Below are 16,037 nucleotides of genomic sequence, written 5' to 3' on the forward strand. Positions count from 1 at the left end.
AGCCAACAAAAGTACAAGCAAAACAGACAAGAATTAGTGGACACCCATACAAGGAAGCGGATGTCTCCACCAATCATGATAACAATAACAAAAGCATGTATGTTTAGCTTTCAACCACAAAAAAGAGAGAAGCTTTACTTTCTCAACAAGGACCAAAGAAGTAACCATCCTATTTTTGAAGATACGATTATTACGTTCCTTCCAAATTACTCAAACAACAGCAAACCATATGACCTTAAAGAACAAGTGCGTACCACGCGGCATCCTTGCCATGAAAGAAACCTGAATGCAATGATCACGTAACTGACAAGGAGCAACCACCGTGATCCCAAACCAATTCCAGACAAGAGACCACAAAGAGGAGGCCAAATCGCAATCTATAAATATATGTGTAGCTGATTCGGCGACTCCACACCCATTGACGCAAGCCATATCAGTTGCTTGAATAATATTCCGCCGCATCAGATTGTCTTTTGAAGGTAGCCGGTTACGCAAGAGACGCCACACGAACACTGACACTTTCACAGGTATATTCCGATGTCAGACATCATCAACAAGACTCCTATCCATCTGTCCACCTGAATTTGTGAGAAAGCGGTAGGAATCCCGCACCGAATACCCATGAACTGGATCTAGATACCATCTCCAAGAATCAGTAACATCAACCTGCAAAACAATGTTATGTAACACTTCGGAGCACTCCCTCACACTTTCCTCCTCCCAGGCTAACAAACGTCGTCTCCACGACCACGCCCTACCACCCGCCTCCCAACCTAACCCCTCCATCTCCTCCACCGTACATTCCTTATTAATGGCTAAATCAAAGAGCCTAGGAAATTTAAATCGCAAAGGTGTTTCCCTAACCCAATGATCAAACCAAAACAAGGTTGTCTTACCATCACCCACCACCCGACGGACATTGTTGTCAAACCAACTGCCCAGTCCCTCACCTACTCCCCCTCTGACTCGACATAGAGACCTCCACCACATATAATCACGGCCCCCTACCTCCCCATAATGGGCCTTCAAAACACGGTACCACAAACCCTCCTTATCAGTCAGCATCCTCCAACACCATTTCCCCAACAACGCCATATTAAACTCTCCTAATCTCCTAACCCCCAACCCTCCATCCTCCTTCGAGACACAAACAAAGTCCCAATTAATCCAAGCTATTTTCCTATGATCCTCACCACCCCCCAAAAAAAATCTTTTAAAAATAGATTCAAGGGAAGAGATTATACTGCGGGAGCCTTTTTGTGATGTTAATACTGTTACCTTAGAAGAAGAAAAAAAAGTTCTACTGAAACTCAAATTACAGACTTTTCTCGAAAAATATTATAATCTATCACAATCTTACGTAAATTTTAAAATCCAATACACACGGCTTTTTTAATTATAAAATCTGTCCCTGAAAAAAATTATAAAGTTTGTCTTTCGTGCTATCACAATGAAAGTGAAGTAATCATAGATTAGTACGACTTTTCGTACGGTTCCAAGCCAATGACACACTTTTGAAAGAGAATAATCCTATCTTCAATATCAGAGTTATATAAACTCAGTAATATAAATTACATTATATAATAAGATAGTATTTATCGGTGAAATGTCTACTAATCAACCTAGATTATTCACACTTCAATTCACGTAAAATTTTAACTATTAAACTAGTTGAAAAAAAATATTCATCTTCATATTCAAACACATAAACTATAATATTCTCAATGTGTTCATGGAAGTTTGTTAATATTAATGTCTTAGAGGTGTATTGGATTAGAATAGTAAAAGATTTCAAAGGATATTTTTATGAGAGTAAAGTCTTGTGGTATTCTATAAAAAAAAATTATTAAATCTGAATAGGTCTTATGGTAATAGAACAAACAATATATTTATGATATATCTAGTGGTATTCAACCAATATCTTTTACAACTTACAAAAAGTTCAGTGGTATATATCGATAGATTATTCTCTAAACAAGATTTTACATGATTTAGGTTTTTTAGTGAACTTTTCATGATAAAAAGTTTTGTCTTATAACACAATCTTTAACACACACAATCAAACTTTTTTTTTCATTGATTGAAATTCATACGAATAAATTGTAATCATCAGAACTTAGCACAAGTAAAATAATGAATCTCAAACCATTTTCATTAGCAGAAATGATGAGTACAAAGAACAATTGATTGAGAATACAAGTATGGATAATGAGAACAATTTGTTAAAAGGAAAATTCTTGAAGTAACATAGATATAAGAACAAGCCTAAGAAGAAGAAATCATTCCGAAGAATGCTAAAGGAAGGAAGTAGAGACTTTCATCAATTTTCTTCATGCCCTTCTTGTTAACCATTGCTCCATTTTATAGAAGGTTAAGAGAATATTATCGCTTAATTGTTGGATCAAGTGACACATGTCCCTTTTCTCTAACCAATTGCTGATTCCACTTTAATGACTTGACTTTGCTTATATTTGAATCATAACATAAATTTTGGTAAAATCTATATAAATTTTAATCAATAAAAAAATAGTGTGCCGAAATATGTGTGACAGAGAGTATATTGCTAACACTCATTGTCATCTTTCTTTTATAATTTATTTGGTAAAAAAAACTAATATACTTAGGCTGGCTCCTTTACCCTATTAATAAACTTCCGTGAACATGTTGTGAATATTATAATAATCATCATAATAGTATACTTGAGTATCGGGTGTTAACTAATGTAGGTGGATTAGTAGATATTTCACCAATAAGTGCTTGGTTTTATTTGAGTTTATTACATAGATTGCTCATATATATATATATATATATATATATATATATATATATATATATATATATATATATATATATATATATATATATATATATATATAGAACGTCAAAAAAAAACAAGATAGGATTTTATTTTTCTTTCAAGAGTGTGTGTTATTGGCTTGGAACCGTACAAAAAGTCGTACAACTCTCTAAAATTTATGATTAGTTCACTTTCATTCTGCCGCATGAAAGACAATTTTTGCATAAAAAATATTGTGAATTTTAAAAGGTTATATGAAGGAGATGGAAGTCTTATGGACCGAATACATGTGATAATGAGAAGGTGGAAAGCAAGTTAGGAAGAATGCATTTTAAAAAATAATCAAAACAAAATTTTGGCATTTTTAAATTTTTTTCAAAATGTTAGATTTGTTTTCAAATATTTTACAAGAAGACGGTAAATATTCTCTTGTATTTATTAGTTTTTTTTAGATGCACTTATTTTTATTAGTTCAAGTGAAAATGAAAATATTAAACATGAAAGCAATCCTTTTGATTGATTATGAAACTAATTTGCTTGGGAGCTTAGATCGCATGTAATATTTTTATCTTTTTAGTAGGCAACGTAAATCCATGTTTTTCTGTTTTTATAAAGATAATAATAACAATAATATTTGTTGAAGAAAAATATTTAATGAATTCAAATTGCACCAACAATCTTTTAGAGTATTTGAAATGATGAACATTTATGTTACAAAGTTAAGTTTTTATCATTGAGCTAACCCCCTTCTTCAAAAGAAAAAAAATCATTGAGCGAACCCCTAAAAGTTAAGTTTTTATCATTGAGCTAACCCCCTTCTTCAAAAGAAAAAAAATCATTGAGCGAACCCCTAAAGTGTAACTTAGAACTATGTGAAATAAGTATAGTGTGAAATGTGTATAGTCTAATACATTTACAATCCATGAAACAAACACACCAAATAATTTAAATTCTTTCCCTCACCCACCCTAAATGCCACCTCAAAATCATTACAACCGTACACATAAAATAAATACACTTTGTCGTGCATAATTTCTTAGATAAGTTTTAGTTAGTTAATACTCCATCCGTTTCAAAATACATGTTCAAGTCAACCACTTCACATATGCCAATGCACAATTTTGACCGTTAATATCTTTAATTATCTAAAGTAAAAAATTATAAAAATTTAATATTTTGAAAATATTTGTCGAGACAAATGAAACAACATCTTACATGCTAATATTTGTATGGGTCTTGTTAACCAGTTCCCCGGGCACTAGTTAAGCAAACTTTAAATAGAAATTTTGTCTTGGAAATGTAACTTTTTACTTTTAATGAAGTAATAAATACACTACCTTTTTATAAAAGCTTACCAATTTTGGTTGCTTAACCAATGCCCCGGGGGCACTGGTTAACATTATCCTATTTGTATTTATACATTAGTTAAAAAGTATGGTCAAAGTAAGTCAAGTGAATAGTGCACATTGCAAAAATTGGACATGTATTTTGAAACGGATGGAGTATCTATCACTTCCTAGTTATAATTTAAAACTCCTTAAATAATGCCACAAAATATAAGTCATAGGATATTCCTGGATATATTTTTTTCATCTAACATATTTCTTCCATTTTTTTTCATTAAGCAGGTGGTTTTGAGTTTTTTTACCCTAAAAAATCAGATTCTAACGTACATATTTCTCTATCTAAGTAACTCTCAGAATTTTGAAGTTCACAACCAATGCTAAGAGTCTTTAAAATGTAAAAGATGAGTTTATGTGAGAAGAGAATGTGAAAATCGTGTGTTTAGAAACATAGTTTTATGCTCCAAATATAGTTTTTGGAAGGAAAAAAGTGAATAAAGTTGTTAAAAAGGAGAGAAATAAGTAGTGTAACAATTCACACCAACGAGTGAAATGATTCAAACTTATTTTTTAACATATTTTTTATAAAATAGAAGAGTGAAACGATTCACTTCAGTGTGATAATTCACACCTTACATCAAAGTGAAATGATTCATACCTCAGTGTGAAACAATTCACTCACATAACAACCTCTGAAAGTTCCAAAAAAAAAAAAAAATGCAACCAATATTCACATTTTCCTAACGGTTTTGACATCTAATCAAAAACAAAATAAAGTTTGGTCAAAAGTGTCTATCTCCCTTATATAAATTGAATAAAGAATAGTTAAATTGTAAATACTTTTAACGTTTTACACTAAATAGTTAAATCTTTAGAGAAAGAGTTTTGCTCATGATCGCGGTTCATTGCACCTTGTGTGATTAGTCTTTAGAGTTGCCCCTAATAATATCCAATTCACATCATAAATTTCAATAAGTTATTGATGAATATTCTTTTCTTTTTTTGGTTACAATTATGATGAATATTCTAAAGATTCTTAATATATTTTAGATTTTGTTTAATTCAAAACTATCTTTTAAAAAAATAAATAGGAAGAGGGTGATATTTATGAAAGAAAAAAAAAACACGTCTGCTTTTTGTAAAAAATTGAAAAACCTAGTAACATTTTGAAAGTTAAAAGGCCAAAACAGTGAAGATATAAGGCAATAAGTTTTTTTGGCCTTTACTAATTAATTTACTACTATAATATATATTGTTATCCTATTTTATGTTTTAAACACAATTGAAAAATAACATAGAGAATACTATTAATAATTTCATAATAACATGATGCAACTAAAATTTTGTTCAAATCTTGATTTTACATTTTAGCAAATCAAACAAACCCTATAGGCCCATCACCTCATACAAATATAGATTAAGGATTAATCATACAAAAAAACTGAAATTGCACAGCAAACCTGAAAACCAACTAAGCATAAAATAAATATAAACAAAATGACTCAAAATTCCCTGTCTGGGAGAAATAGATATGCTGAAACTCACCCTCCTCCTAACTAGAGGCACCTAAATTCATGACCAGCATGAAAAACAAATAAAAGAAAATCAAACCAAACAGAACCTACAAAGTTCAATACCATCCCGCCAATTGCATAAAAATAGTCTGGCTTCCAAGGACCTAAAGAAGAAACATATAGCATATTCAACTTACAAATCCATTCGTTAAACTAGATATATTTCTATTAAAAACCCACAGCATCAAATAATAAGTCAACCAAACTTGACTGAAATATGGCACAAGACTGAGAATTTGATCACAACTCATTGGAACTTGACCCAACTCAGAAGCACTTTCGGTGAACAATAGCTGGCCCAGATTCATCATATTCACCCTTGGAGATCCACATCTGCATAGAATTAAACAAAGAAATCACCCCATGAATCCCATAAAATGGTCCATTCCATTATGACAATTGGAAAAGAAAAAAAAAATTGGAAAAACAATTGAGAAAGCGTGAGTTCATACCTGTTGAAAGGTACTGAGTGATGCCAAGATAGACCCACCAATCCAGACACTGTACTTCCTCTCAGGAGGTGCAACCACCTTGATTTTCATGCTACTTGGAGCAAGAGCACTGATTTCCTTGCTCATACGGTCAGCAATTCCAGGAAACATAGTAGAACCTCCACTAAGCACAATATTTCCATATAGATCCTTCCTAATATCAACATCACACTTCATGATGGAGTTGTATGTAGTTTCATGAATTCCAGTAGCTTCCATACCAATTAGAGAAGGCTGGAAGAGTACTTCGGGGCAACGGAATCTCTCGGAACCTATTGTTATGACCTGTCCATCAGGCAACTCGTAGCTCTTCTCCACGGCAGAGCTGCTCTTGGTAGTCTCCATTTCTTGTTCAAAATCAAGGGCCACATATGCTAGTTTCTCTTTGACATCACGGACAATTTCCTTCTCAGCTGAGGTACTGAAGGAGTATCCTCTCTCAGTGAGAATTTTCACCAAGTACTCTGTTAAATCACGCCCAGCAAGATCCAAACGAAGAATTGCATGGGGAAGAGCATACCCTTCATATATGGGCACTGTGTGACTCACACCATCACCAGAATCAAGCACAATACCTACGTAGAACAAACAATTCAAACCATGAAGGAAATAGCGTTACAAGCTAGTCCTAAGAAATCATTATAAAATTCCATGTATTATCATCCTTGTACATTTGTTATTATGCAAGGTGAATATAATTCAATTAAGCATGCAGAAACAAAACCAATACATATAGAATTGTTTGTGCATGCTTAATTGAAGATTGCAACATTTTATCAGATCCGCATATAGAATTTCAAGTTGCAACCAGCTAACCAAAGTTTCAAGACATGTACAAGTTGAAGATAGCAACATTTTAATCAAACTGCATATAAAATTTCAGGTTATAACCAGTTAACCGAAGTTTAAAGACATGTACATCTAAAGTTGAAGATTGCAACATTTCATTCAGATTTGAACTTAGCCAACTCACAGCATTATTACACAATAAATTAAGTGAACTAATCCAATTGAAGATACATGATCACAAAATAGTAAAACTAAAATCATCAACAAAAACAAACCTGTGGTACGTCCACTGGCATACAGAGATAAGACGGCCTGGATTGCAACATACATTGCAGGCACATTGAAAGTCTCAAACATAATCTGGGTCATCTTTTCTCTATTGGCTTTAGGATTGAGTGGAGCCTCGGTAAGAAGCACAGGGTGTTCTTCTGGAGCAACACGAAGCTCATTGTAAAACGTGTGATGCCAAATCTTTTCCATATCGTCCCAGTTACTAACTATACCATGCTCTATAGGATACTTCAATGTGAGGATACCCCTTTTTGACTGAGCTTCATCACCTACATAAGCATCCTTCTGACCCATCCCAACCATTACACCGGTATGACGAGGTCGCCCAATGATACTGGGGAACACGGCCCTAGGAGCATCATCACCTGCAAAACCAGCCTGCAAGCAAACATAGTACAAGACAAACAATACAGATTAAACAACGTATACAACAACAATCATGCACACAGCAAGAAATCAATCAACTCTGCAGATCATATTCACTACTGACCTTGACCATTCCAGTTCCATTGTCAACGACAAGAGGTTGAATGTCTTCAGCATCAGCCATCTTTCAAAACCTATGCATACAACAGAAAGAACAAAAAAACAGATCAATTACTACGCACGCACCGTGATTTCATAATTCCTTCAAACACGAAATTATATATAAAAAAAAAATCATAATTTTCATGCATATGCAATGTAAATAATTTCAACAAAATTAACAGATCGGAAACATGCATATGAAGGTGTTAACTAAGAACATCATCTGCATAATTAACAAAATCAACAGATCGCAAAATCACAAAATTAAGCAGCTTACAAATCGAAATGAAAAAGAATCAAAAAATCAAATCCAGGTGCATCAAAAAGCAGCTTACAACAAAATTAAGCAAAATATTCAAATCTACACACTCGAAATTAACAGCTACAGAGTAGATCTAGATCAGTAACAGCATCTAAAATCAGAAAAATCTCGATCTAGAATTTACCGATCCAGAAACAAAAAAGACCAAGTAAACGATTAAAAAAGCGAATCGAAGAATCGATTATTGAAACGCACCTTGTTAGAAGGAAAAAGCGTTAGGATTTTGCAGCGGAGAACGGTGGAGAAGCGAGCGAGGAGTGGGAAGTGTTACAGGAAAGTGTGTCAGAGAGAACAAGGTTTATATATGAAGAGTGAGGTAAATGAGAGTCAAATGAAACTCAAATGCAAATGAATTTGGACAATGCCGAATATTGCGTTTGGTTTTCGGATAAACCCCCTATCCCGAAAACAAAGGGAAAGAAAATTACACCCTACTACCAGTGTGGAAAATACCATTGGAGTGGTAAAAAAAATTACTGAAAATGTTAGTAGTTACTTTTATTTTTTTTTTACAAAGTAGTTGCTTGTTATATTAATATTATTTGATCCAATCAAATTTTATTAATTTGAGTTTGATTAAAAACTCATATTTTTCAAGTCAAATTGAACAAACTTAAATATGATAATGAATTTGTTGGTTTGGATCGAATGATTGAGTCCCTTAGAAATAGTAATTTTTAAAAAATATATCTTTTGGTCTAGTAGTCTAGTGGCTAGAAATTCACCTCATAAAGGTGAATAAGTGGGGTGTCCGGGATTCGAACCTTGGCCCCTGCATATAATATGCAACGTCCCTGCCAATTGAGCTAAGCTCACTGGGACATCTTTAAGTATTTTTTTTAATGACATATGGTAGTTGTTATATTAGTATTTTCTGCTTTGTCAGAATTTAAACTCTGGATTTTTAACTCCACCACTTTAAAAAATATAATTAAATGATTTTTTTAGAGGTTAATCAATTAAATGATATTGTTTTACATGAAAATTTTAACAATTACAGTAAATTCAACAATTTAAATTTTTCTACACCTAAACTGAATTGAAAAAATTTTAAATCAACAAATAAAACTATTAAATGATATTAACAAAAAAATTTAAAAATACTTTTGAGTTCATGGATTTATACATTTGGAATCATAAACTCAATATTGGAAAAACTACTACATATTTGAATGAATTGATTCAGGTTGTATATTAATTTGAACAGATTCAGATAAAAATAATACTAGTAATTTATATTGATTTGTGTCATCTAGTTGAATAGACCATCATAATTTTCATGGAGATTTATTAGAAATATGTCTATTTTTCGAAGAAAATATTTGTTTGATTATAATAATGTAAACACTATGTTGAGGCACACATCAAAATATATTTAATTATTTAAATATATATAATTAGGGTCATGTTAACTAATTCCCTGAGAGCACTAGTTAAAAACAGCAAATTTTTTACATTTATAAAGTTAAACATTCCACTTTTCACTCATTTTCAATGCAAAGTTTATATATTAATCTTTTTAACTAGTGTCCATAGTGTTAGCATTTTCCATATATTTTATTTTTTTCTACCTTTTTAAAATATGTGAATGTATTTATTGTGACTATTCAAAAGAGTTTTTTTGTCAAAAAAAAAAAAAAGAGTTTTTATTTTCCCTAAAAAAAGTGTTTTCATTTTATGAAACCAAACAGCAGATAGAAAACACCTGTGACATTTTTTTCTTCTGAGCAAACCGAATATTTGGACCGATTAAGAGATCCACGGAAATTCTCAGCCGTCCATTCCTTTTGGAGGGTGCTTTCCATCTGTTGCCACATCACCATAGACGGCTATGATGTTCTTGTGGGCCCTACTAGTGCCGACCAATTCTCAAAAGTGTTGCTGTCCCTATTGGATCCACCTCCTCTCTATCAACTGATCTAACAAACAATCAATGCTCCCATGGAATTATTCAATATTAATATTGAAATTTTGTCAAAAAATATAATATTAATATTGAAATATAGTTTAAAAGTGTGTTTGGTGGTGCAAAAGAAATAATCGATTTTAATAGAATTGATAATGTGTAAATGATTTGGATAAAAATAATTTTGATCGAAGATAATTTGTAAGTGAGTTGAGTTGTAAATTTACGAGTAAAAAATTAATATTAAAATCAAAAGTTTCTAAAAAAATATCAAAATCAAAAGTTATAAATCCTAACTTTAAATAAAACTAATTTTAAAAGTAGAATCAATTATACGCGACAAACGATCGAACTCTCTAAATCAATTTTACATCTACAAAATCAATTCTGATCAATTTATAAATGAAACTAAACATACACATGTTAGCTGGAAAATTTGGATTAATGTGTTAAGAAATTCAACAAATGGGGGTGGAAAAAGACCGCACGAAAAGAAAAATAATAAGGAAAGTGAAAAGTGGAAGGAATAACAAAAGCGTTGAATGAAAAAAATGTGTTTCCAAGTTCCACTCAAAAGCAAAAACAAAGAATGGGGTAAATTATTACAATTTTTAAGATAAATAAACTTAGAGAAAGTCTAGCCACTAAACTTAGCTCAATTAATAGAAATATTGTATAATATTTATAGAGGTCGGGGTTTAAATCCAGACACCCTGCTTATTCTCTTAAAAATGAATATCTAGCCACCAAGCTATTTGACAAAAAAAAAATAAACTCAGGGAAAAAAATACGGAGGGATATTGTAGAAAAAAAACATGGCATTTAGGTTTAAGTTTTATTTTGCATTATTCTTTGATGAATTGAAAGTAATGTACTCCAATTAAAGAAAAAAAAAATCAATTTTCTTCATCTTTATTCTAAGAGAAAATTTTGAATTGAGACACAAAACTCATGCACAAGTACAACGCATAGCTATACATGAGGCTCGTATTGTTTTGATGGCTCCCATTTCATTTTGAAAGGCTTCCAGGTGTTGGACTGTGTGATCTTCTCCTAACATGAATCAAGTATATTTATATATATTTAGTATGAATCAAATTAAGTCTCAAACCATACTCAAAATCACTTTCATAATGCATATCAACAATTTGGCATTGCCTTACATCAGATAAGCAGCTAGGAATTACTTCTGATAACCAAAATACATCCTTATTAGTAAGCTGGACTTCTCTTTTAATGAATCTCTATATAGCTCTATCAAAGTTGAGCCAATATAGAATAGGAGTACTTAGTATCATAATGCATTTATTGCAGCACCATCTAATTCAAATCTCATTTCTAATAATTCTAACAAATAACTAATCATAAGGAAGTAGCTTATTCCTGCCTCGGCTTGTATCTTTCATATTATTATTCCATCTTAGGCTTGAAATTTTGATATTCTTCCAGTGTAGGACCACTTTACCTGATCTGGAACGAACGTCCGATCCTAATCTCTGCCACAATGCAAATGATGCGATTAAGAATGATAAGTCTTGCACATAGAAAACACAGAAGGAGAATGTACCAAAATAAAATTGCACCAGTTCAAATTTTGAATGAAGTCTTCCAGTTCAAATTGCACCAACAACAAGATATTCATGGGAAAATATAGTTGAAATTGCACCAACCAGGTCAATCAAATTGGTAATCAATTAATCTACTGCATTGCATCAGACAGAACAAACAAGTTAACATGAGAACACATTCAAAAGCAAGTTTATACCATAACGAACACGAAAGTATACAATTTCTAATTCGTAACCAAAATAATCATCGCAACCTCAAATCTGCAAATATGAGATCCTAGCTTATGTTATGGTGAAACGTGAATCTGAAATTGAGAATCGCAGATCGCAAATGAGTATATTCAATTAAAACCATAAATTGCAAATCACTAATGATGCGTGATTCAGATCAGAGAAGGTAAAGAGAAACCGAGCAATTTTCTGAAGATTTGCAAATAACAAATGACCATTGAACGTGTTTGAAACTGTTGAAAAGTTGCATACATTGTCCGACTTATAGCCATCACTGAGGTGGCCAGTACCATCTAGATCAGCAAAGAATAAAAACGATGTTGTATCCGAGGAAGGTTTACTGTCATGATATCAGATTAACTGTAATATGATAAACTCGATAATATATTATTCTCTAGTTTATAATATTATATTCTCGGATTTATCACATCACAGTGAATCTGATACAAAAACATCATCATCTGCAGGTTTAGAGATTGATATTAAAGAATTATGACGGCAACCCTGGTTTCAAGTTTGAAACAAAAGTGTATGATCAGTGTCTATATATACACACTGTTGCTACAACCTGGGCCTTTATTTTATTTTTTTCCTTCTATTTTTTTTCCTCATTTTGCTAATTTATTTTCTACGCTATTTCTTTTTCACCCTCCTATTTTGTTATAATATACTATTCAGATTATATAATATAATATGAACTGTTTTAGTCTAGAAATACAACTTGTGTGAATTAGTTAATACCTTTGTTTTTGAAAAATTAAAGAATTAGAATTGATGTAAACATGTATCAAAATAAATTAAGAGCAAAATATTTAATGGAAGCAAATGAAACAACATGAATTAAAAATACAGTAAAAAAAAAAGTTGCACCAGAATTCAAATGTTACACCAATTTGACCCCTTATTACTATTTCAAGGTTAATATTAGTTCCTTAACACAAAAAAAATGTGCATATTAGTCCTTTAAATTGATTAAATGGTATCATACTATCATGTTTAGCGTGATCCCTGCGAGGAGGTGTGCTCCTGTGTGGTATGGCGCAGACAAGTTGGCGTGCTCTCTTGAGTGTGTAGTTTTGAGGCGGCGTATTATTGTACATGTGCGGCCGTGTAAATGGTCTTGTGACCGGTCTAGAACACTCACTAACCTTTCATTTCTGCGTACATTTCTCGTAAATAGACAATAAATTAAAGATAGATAAATTGAGTAGATTCAAACTCCTAAACTACCTTGTGGTTCTTAGTTCTTCCTTTTCGTTTCTTATAAAAAAAGTAAGTGGTTTACTTTAGATATAAAAAACTAGTGGTTATGTATAAATAGGGAAATGTTATCATGTGCCCTCAAGGCACAAGTTAAGAAATCAAAGATATACTAACATTTTGTTGGAAATTGTGCATTCAATGTTCTAGAAATTTAAAATCTTATCTTTTCAAGACAAAATTTATTATTTAATTCCATTCTTAGATTCTTAAGTTGTGCCCTTGGAGCATCCACAATAGGAGAGTCATAAACATTTAAGACCTGGTACCTAATAGGTACTCCCATTGTGGAAAAAAAAAATTAAGGGTCTTAAAAGATGCAAGGTCTAAATTAAGACCTCATTCTTAAATTGGCCCACATCACCTTTTTATTAAAATAATAATTTTCATGGTTTTTTTAATAGTATAAAATAAATAGTGTATTAAATAAATAATATTGGTGGGACCTAATTAGACATTTTGTTAGAGGGTCTCCATTGGAGTGGTTGAGTACCTATTAGGTATTATTATTTAAAAATTGTTAAAAAGTGATGTGTCAACAATGTATGACTCATTTAAGACCTCAAAGATGAGAGTCTCCATTGTGGATGCTCTTAGGGCACAAATTAACACTACTCAAATAAATAAGGAGAATGTTAACCAGTGCTCCCGGGGCATTGGTTAACCGGCTAAAAGAGGTAAAATTTTATTAAGGGTTAAATATGTTTTTGGTCCCTATAAATATATCAACTTTTCGTTTTAGTCCCTCTAAAATTTTTCTTCAACTTTTAGTCCCTCCAAAATTTTTCATCTTCATTTTTGGTCCCTCCTTTAAAGTAAACTCATATGTAGAATTCATATTTTTGAATAAAATTTTGCGGAAAAATTCATAATATTATAAGAATCTCTCCCAAAAAAATTTAGAATTTTTTAACAAAACATGAATTTAATATGAATTTTTATATATTTTATGGTTAAAAATTCATATTAAATATATGTTTTGTTAAAAAATTCTAATTTTTTTTGGAAAATATTTTTACATTATTCTACACATATCTGCACAATTTCATTAAAAAATACTGAAATAAACTTAAAAATAGGGACCGAAAGTAGTGATTGAAAATTTTATAGAGACTAAACGTTGAAGGAAAATTTTAGAGGGACTAAAACGAAAAGTTGGTATATTTATAGGGACCAAAAACATATTTAACCCTTTTATTAAAAAGTGGTGTAATAATTACTTAGTCAAAAGTAACAGTTTATATTTTTAAGACAATTTTTCTACTTTTGGATTCCTTAACCAGTGCCCCGGGCACTGATTAACAAGACCCTGTTTGGAATCTGTTTGTGTCCGTTTTTTCTCTGTTCTGTCACCGCTGGTTTGTGCTTGTTTCGTCGTATTTCCTGGCTGCTGTTTAGATCTGCTTTAGATCTAGATGGTGAGGGTCTGTTGGCATCAAGTCTACCTCTCTGTGACTGTTTCATCATCTTGTCACATCGGTTTCATCCAAGCACCTCTCTTGTCCCTTTTTGGCCTGTTAACCAAGAGATCTTCACCTCTTGCGGTCCTTCTTTGTTGGTGGTGTGAGGCTTCGTGGTGGCGGTTTTGGTCACGGATCCGTTGGTAGGTTTTTGTGAGGTGATGGTGGAGGTTTTAACATCTGCTGGTGTAGTGTACCTTTGAAGGTGTTTTTGGGTTCTGGTCCGTGACTGGGCAGCTTCTGCTCTGTTCCTCCTCGTCATCAAAGGCCGCATCCTCGTCTGGCGTGAAGTCGTACGTTTTTCTTCAAAAACTCATCGATCAACAGGCTGATGAACAATCTCAAGATTCGGTTGTTTATGTTAACGGTGTTCAACTTAGCAATGTTTATCTTGTGATTGTTGCGAGTCAGATTTGTTATGCAGCTTGTCTTCTCTTCTTTTTGCATCGTTTAGTTGATGTTTTAAGCAAGGGCGAGTTTTGTTGGACTTCGTGAAGGTGGTGGTGGTGATTCAGTTGTGTGTGTTGTTTTTCCGCGGTGTGGTGTGGTTGTGGTGGTGTGTGGTGGTGGTGGTACCTCTCCTTGCCTCCGACGGTCGCCGTAATTCGATTTGGGTTGTGTTTCCGCTTCAAACCGGCGTCCCTGCCCGTGTTTTGTTGTCCGGTTTCGTCTTGCTCTAAATTTATGTTCGTGCGGTCGTTTGTGTCTTGGTGAGGTGGTTTGACGGGGTAGTTTTGGTGGTGGTGGTGGGGGGGGGGGGGGGGGGGGCAGCAATGATGTGAGGTTGCGTTGGTGATCCTTGGTGTGATTAGGATGGGTGGTAGCGGATCTGTTGTCGTGTCACTGGGCGGACGGATGCTTTTTCAGGGGGAGGTTGGAGTTGCTTGGTTTAGAGGAGGGTGTTTATGTTTTTGGGGAGTTTTTATTGGAGGCAGCCTTTGTTACACGGGTCGATGTTCGTCGTCGCTAGCTCTTTTTGTTTTATTTGGGTGGGTTAGGTGTCTAGGGTGTTTGAAGGGGGGCTTGTCCCATTTTGTTTAGCATTTTTTCCTTTTGATTTTTTTGTTGTTTCAGCCTCGCATGCCATATCTTTCGTCTTCATATTGTGTGCTGGTTTTCGGTGGGCCGGTTCATTTGGATTCGAGATCGGGAATCGGGGTCTAGCTGCAATCTTTGCTTGACTTGGTTTGGTTTTTCTCTGGTGCAACGAGGGCGAGGGGTGCCCTGCTATTTTGTTGGTTTTTGGGCTTTGTGTTGTGCTCTTTCGTTGGTTCGGAGGTCGCGAGGTTTGAGATAGCTGCATGATCCTTCGGTTAGGTGCTCTTCGAAATGTGGCTCGGCTTGGGAGTAGGGATCAGGGAGTTTTTGCTGAGGGTGTTCTTTGTGGGTGAATAGTGACAATGAGCGGTGGTGTATACTGTGTTTACAAGGTTTGTTTTAGGTGGTGATGGTTTAGGAGGGTTTATCTCCAGGGGAG

The 16,037-nt window shown here is 33.3% G+C and overlaps 1 protein-coding gene across 1 annotated transcript; it reads right to left on the bottom strand.

Annotated features, from left to right (window-relative positions):
- Window positions 1-5,601: 5,601 nt before the first annotated feature.
- On the bottom strand, window positions 5,602-8,406 carry LOC146943491 (actin-101-like). Its single transcript, XM_085741780.1, has 5 exons — window positions 8,331-8,406; window positions 7,776-7,845; window positions 7,270-7,663; window positions 6,167-6,780; window positions 5,602-6,047 (listed from the first exon to the last, which is right to left on the bottom strand). Exons 2-5 carry the CDS (start codon window positions 7,833-7,835, stop codon window positions 5,982-5,984), a joined length of 1,134 nt encoding a protein of 377 aa, XP_085597906.1. The 5' UTR covers window positions 7,836-7,845; window positions 8,331-8,406; the 3' UTR covers window positions 5,602-5,981.
- Window positions 8,407-16,037: the final 7,631 nt, after the last annotated feature.

Source organism: Medicago sativa, chromosome 2 (assembly GCF_051527215.1).
Source record: "Medicago sativa cultivar Bolivia chromosome 2, Bolivia_mono, whole genome shotgun sequence".
Classification (NCBI taxonomy): domain Eukaryota; kingdom Viridiplantae; phylum Streptophyta; class Magnoliopsida; order Fabales; family Fabaceae; genus Medicago; species Medicago sativa.

Coding starts and splice junctions, on each gene's coding strand:
- LOC146943491 (XM_085741780.1), bottom strand. CDS start 7,835: ATGGCTGATGCTGAAGACATTCAACCTCTTGTCGTTGACAATGGAACT. Junction 6,781..7,269: donor TGCCAGTGGACGTACCACAG/GTTTGTTTTTGT, acceptor TGTTCTACGTAG/GTATTGTGCTTGATTCTGGT. Junction 6,048..6,166: donor CACTCAGTACCTTTCAACAG/GTATGAACTCAC, acceptor AATTCTATGCAG/ATGTGGATCTCCAAGGGTGA.